The sequence below is a fragment of the Salvelinus sp. IW2-2015 genome, unplaced genomic scaffold (genome assembly GCF_002910315.2).
Source record: "Salvelinus sp. IW2-2015 unplaced genomic scaffold, ASM291031v2 Un_scaffold9869, whole genome shotgun sequence".
NCBI classification, from domain to species: domain Eukaryota; kingdom Metazoa; phylum Chordata; class Actinopteri; order Salmoniformes; family Salmonidae; genus Salvelinus; species Salvelinus sp. IW2-2015.
Window position 1 is genome coordinate 838 of NW_019951127.1, and position 1689 is coordinate 2526.

Sequence of the window (1689 nt, forward strand, 5' to 3'; positions counted from 1 at the left end):
ACCACTACCATCACCACCATCCCCACCACCACACCACCACCACTAACCATCACCACCATCCCCACCACTACCATCACCACCATCTCCCACCATTTTGCTACATCACCACCCTCCCCACACACTACCGATCACCGACCATCCCACCACTACCATCACCACCATCCCCACCACTACCATCACCACCATCCCCACCACTACCGATCAGCACCATCCGCACACTACGCATCACCGACCATCCCACTACGCATCAACGACGATCACCACCTGTTGACCATCACCACCACCAGTTTACATTAGGTCGATAGTAAACATTCTGGAATCTAAGCAACAAACAAACAGGCAAATAACACCTCGAGGGGACGTGTTACAAGCGAGTGCTGATAAATGCCACACACAGATTAGGAAGTCACGAATACAAAGGAACTCACAGAGGGGGGTGGGGACTGCCTGTCAGTCAGGGGTAGGCTCTCATAGCCAGGGTTGCCATTGGAGGAAACGTTTGGAGTCCTGTRTAGAGACAGAAAGAGAGAGGAAACRAAAGGAAAAGGARGAAGGCARAAGAGGAGGAAGAGGAGCAGGAGTGGAGAATGAGTGAGAGAGAGGGGAAAAAGGGATGAGACACATTGAGAAARAYGAAAAGAGGGAGGTGGACCAAAGGACGGAACCGAGGTGGGGTAAGAAGAGAAAGGGAGGAAGAGCGATTAGCGAAATGGTGATGTAGAAACGGACCTCCTTATAACTGGTGGCATTAGTGTTATTAGGGCACTACATCTACGTAGGCAGCGGGATAGCTGGTGGTTTCAGCATGGGGGACACAGATATTATACACACAGTCCACTCCTGATAAGTGCACTTTGGGAAATGCAAACTCATGTACAATGATGAAGTGCACATTTGTGTACAAYGTGTACGTGCATTGCAACTTAAAACTTGAGACTTCACCAGTCCCAATTCAAAATACATTMATCTTTAATTGCTCTGGATATCCACATGCTCCACTTTAGTGCGTGCTTTCCAGACAGCCCCAAACCAGAGCATTTATCAGGAGTCCACTRCATTCTTATTGTTTATTGRGTACCTGGAATCTGAGTTACTTTACTCTGGGCAGTTTGGTCATGATACTGTTACTATTAGATCTAGGCTAGGGCCACTGACGATCAGTGTTTACAGCACCTGAATACACCAACTGGACTTGGCATTTAGTYATGTTCTACATGCTAAGGCAKAAGGTAGGAAAGTACACTTCTTAGGGCATTAACTGAACTTGCAAAGTATAGAAAGAGAGTGAAAGAGAGGAAGAGACAGTGMGAGGGAGTGAAAGACCGAGAGAGAGTGAGAGAGTGATAAAGAAATAATAAAGGACAGAGACAGAGAGAGAGAGAGAGGTGAGAGTAATTTGAGAGACTTGATAACATGAGACTTGGACACCACAGTGTGGATGGTGGGTGAGAGTGATGGAGTTTTACCTARGTCAACCTGAGCCTCATATCTCCRCAGTATTAAGGTCTGTGTCTCAAATGACACMCTATTCCCCATATAGTGCACTACTTTCGGACACTTGGCCCAAAGTAGTGCACTATATGGTGAATAGGGTGTCATTTGAAACACACTCAAGATCTGTGAGTGATCGATCGGACCGGGTCTCATGTCTGTCTGGGAAGGCGCAACAGAGCCGATAGACATGACAGA

At 47.1% G+C, this 1689-nt stretch overlaps 1 protein-coding gene across 3 annotated transcripts in view; it reads right to left on the bottom strand.

Annotated features, from left to right (window-relative positions):
• Positions 1–397: 397 nt before the first annotated feature.
• The window catches only part of LOC112079843 (protein tweety homolog 1-like), a 4745-nt gene continuing 3453 nt past the window's right edge, over positions 398–1689 (bottom strand). The window contains exon 7 of one of the 3 annotated variants that reach the window (XM_024145657.2): positions 398–507. In XM_024145657.2, the coding sequence (XP_024001425.1) occupies positions 399–507 (109 nt within the window). In that variant the 3' untranslated portion in view covers position 398. Of the gene's footprint in view, positions 508–1169; positions 1259–1689 lie in introns of those variants that run through there. The other 2 variants (XM_024145658.1, XM_070442445.1) reach the window with 2 other exon arrangements.